Source organism: Cynocephalus volans, chromosome 14 (genome assembly GCF_027409185.1).
Source record: "Cynocephalus volans isolate mCynVol1 chromosome 14, mCynVol1.pri, whole genome shotgun sequence".
In the NCBI taxonomy this organism is placed as follows: Eukaryota; Metazoa; Chordata; class Mammalia; order Dermoptera; family Cynocephalidae; genus Cynocephalus; species Cynocephalus volans.
The window spans coordinates 84427143-84430897 of NC_084473.1; the positions used below are offsets into that span (position 1 = coordinate 84427143).

The following is a 3755-nucleotide window of genomic DNA, read 5'->3' on the forward strand; positions in this document are numbered from 1 at the left end:
GAATGAAGTCCCTGGCAGGATGTTTGAGCCCTGGAAAATGTTCCTAGAAGTACACCCCATACCTCTGAACAGACCATAGGGGAGAGTGCAGCTGCTGGAACCAAAGATTCTCTCTACACAACCATCTTAGGAGGAAGGTTTATGCTTAGGAATATAACACTGGGGGAGGAACTGTACAGACCTGCGTGTTCACTGTAATCCAATAGACACTAGTTATTAGTCTGATCCCTTATGTGTGGTACTATATCAGGGGTTCGGGTTTGGTTATTCTTTTGTCAAGCTGGATGCCCAGAAGTGCCAGTGGTCATATGTCAGCTGAAAAGCATATTCATGAGCACAATCATGGACCATATTGAGAAAGTGACTGAGTGAAGTCTATGTGTTGGATCATATCAATTACATATATAGCCCTGCTATATAATGGCCTTTTGATGTGTATCAGCTGGGAAAGCCATTATTTTCAACCGTAGCACATTTTGAAATGTCCAGTCATAGATTTTCCAAAACAACTTTGCCACCAATCCTTCAGCTGTGTTCCTTCAAAGTCCTGCTACTCTGTCAAAACCAGCAGTCAATGTCATTGAATTGCCAATCTCTCCTTGAAAAGTGACTGTATCAGTCTGTCTTTATTGCTTATGACAAAATACCTGAAACTGGGTAATTTGTAAAGGAACATTATGTATTGCTTACAATTTAGGGGCTGAGAAGCATAAGATCCAGGGAACACATCTGGTGAGAGCCATGTTGGTAGATAGTGATTTTTCACAGCAAAGTAGGGTGTCACGTGGAGGATAGCAGAAGCCCAGAGAGAGAGAGTGCGAGAGAGAGAGAGAGAGAGAGAGCTCCTTATGTGCTGTCCTTTTAAGTCCTCAGAACCACACCCATGACAACCTTTAGACCATTAACTTATTAAACCATTTACTAGGACATGATCCTCACAAACTAATCACCTCTTCAAGGCCCCACCTTTCAATTACCGTAATATGATTTCCCATCCTCTTAACACTGACACGGTGGGGACCAGGTCTCAGTGAGTTTGGAGGGCCATCCAATCTAGAGCAGTGACCATCAGATGTAACCCTTGGAGATTCCCCACTTTTGTGACTTCCATTCTTCCAGGGCATCTTTGACTATGACAGTGGTGTGACATCATGTAAGTCCAGCATAAATCAGCTGACAAATGTCAAGGCAAAGAAGTGTCTCCGAATCCACAAACAGAAGGAAACATCTAGATTAGCCTGCACTTGCATCCTTATTTAGACATAAATATATGCATATATATATAGACAATTATGTATCAAATAAATGTATATGAACCTATATGTGTAAATGTATATGTGAATTTCCCACAAATTATGTAAATTTACTCTTTTACTCAAACATTATTTAGTTTTAATTTCTTCTTAGTATCTTCATGAATGGTTTACTAAGCATTCATATTGAGTCCATACAGTTTTATTAAATATATTTACCTATATATGTAGATATGGAAATATTGTATTGACCAGAATATGCACAATAATGATTGGTAACAAACCACTTAAAACTCACTGCTTTGTAACAGTGAGCATTTATTTTCATGTTCGTGGACGTTCATGTTAACAGGGACTGGCTGATGCAGGCGTGGCTCAGCTGGGGGCCTCTGCAGCAGGCACTGAGCTTATCTCCAGCCTGTGGATTGCATTTGATCTGAGGCCAAGGCTGAAGGACAGTCACTACTCAGGATATGACATTCTCACAAGGAGTAACAGGAGTGAACAGAATCCTCAAAGCAAGCTGCACAATAAGGCCAATATTTGATCATGCTGTTGACAAATGGTTATGTTTTTTGTCCTTTACAATCTTAAAAACATTTTGAAATATAGTTTTTCATTAATTAGGAAGTAAATATGGTGTCCTTTTTTTAACACGAGGCTCACTAAAAAGTAGATTTTCATTCAGTGTATCTCAAGTGATTCTGCTGCTTTGCATCTGTAATATGCTCTCTGTGATGCTGATAATGCTGTTGAAATCCGGATGAACTCTTAATAGGACGGAAATAATGTTACACCAATACTTAGTTATATTTGTTTTTATTTTGTTGAAAAAGATTTTCAGTGGTTTGTCAAATAATAGTTGTGTATTTATTGCAATTTCCTCTTTTTCTATTGCCACTATGACATAATGAAGTTTTCTTGCTGTGATCCTACCTTGCTGAAAATACTTAGAAGCAGCTCCACAAGCACTTTGGGGCCATGTCCTAAGTGACAAAATTCTGAGAGTTAAGAATATAGTGACTATACTCAGCAGGGTGGCTTTAACTCCCTATCATCACCATCACTTCTGAAAGCACATTTCTCAAACTCCTTTTCCCTTTCTTCTTTCCTGGACTTGCTCAATGAGGGGCCCTCCCTGACATTTGGAAGTCAGAAGAGGAGGATTCATCACTCACCACTGGACATGCAGGCAGACATGTGGGTGGAGGTGAGGACTGGAGAGTCACCTACAGAGGTGCTGCAGGCAGCTGAGAGCATCAGCATCCCCACTCTGGGCTTCACAGTCAGGTCTGAGCACCACATGGTTAGGCAGCCTGTACCTTTAGTGGCAGATGCACTTGAGATTCTAAGGAAGCACCAGAGAATCCCCCATTTCTAGCATATGCTTCCCTAACTATCATATCACCTTGACTTTGAAAAGTTGGGGTTTGGCCCAGAATTCCTACTATTAAAAAAACTCCTTTTTGAAATACCAAAAGTAGCTTCTTCTTTGTTCCATGATCTCACACTGAGGCTACAGTCCAGACTTCAGAGGTAATGATCTCTGCCCTTCTTTAAGTCAGGAGATTTCTTGTCAAGTCTGTGCTGCTAGGGCTGAGAAGGGGGAAAGAAAATTTGTAGAGAAGCCTCCCTGCCCCTTCTACCAAACCTTCTCATGACCCTCAGGGACTGGCTGCATCTTAGAACTGCTCTCAGCAGATGGAGGAACCAGGAGGAGCAGCTGGGGCAGCCCGGCCTCACACCTCTGCTTCTCTGGGGGTTTATGTTCAGGCTTGTAACACTGTGGGAGGTCTACTATCATACTGTTGACAGTAATAAGTTCCAACATCATCAGCCTCCAGGCTGCTGATGGTGAGAGTGAAATCTGTCCCAGATCCACTGCCACTGAACCTCGAGGAGACCCCACTTTGTAAATTAGATGCATAATAGATCAGGAGTGTGGGAGCCTTCCCTGGTTTCTGTTGATACCAGGATAACCACTTGCTAATGCCCTGACTAGCCTGGCAAGTGATGGTGACTGTGTCTCCTAGAGATGCAGACAGGGAGGATGGAGACTGGGTCATCTGGATGTCACATCTGGCACCTGAGGATGGAAAACATAAAGACAAATTACTACATGATTAACCATGTTATAAGGGGACCTCCCTGAAGAGCTAGCAAGTACTGACCTCACAGAATGAGTAAATTCCTATCGTTCTCACTACTTACCTGGGAACCAGAGCAGCAGGACCCCTAGGAGCTGAGCAGAGGCCCCCATGTCTATGGTGTGTGCTCACTTGGACTAGCTCTCAACAGGCTATGACTAGCCTGTGAATAAATCTTCAGGACACTGGGCTGTGGTCTAGGCACATGCAAATCTGCACAGCTGCAAACATGACTGATCTCAAGAACTCAGCACAGGGCCAGGTGTCCCAGGACTGACTACAGCAGCACAAATTTGCCAGAGAATGTGTTTCTCCCTGGGGGCCATGGAGCAGAATTATTCTGCTGTCCTGTGGG

The 3755-nt window shown here is 42.9% G+C and overlaps 1 gene segment (V, D, J or C); it reads right to left on the minus strand.

The window, feature by feature from the left end:
• Window positions 1-3022: 3022 nt before the first annotated feature.
• Window positions 3023-3513, minus strand: LOC134362449 (immunoglobulin kappa variable 1-12-like). The segment is given in 2 exon segments: window positions 3023-3339; window positions 3465-3513. Coding segments are annotated over 2 exon segments (366 nt in total).
• Window positions 3514-3755: the final 242 nt, after the last annotated feature.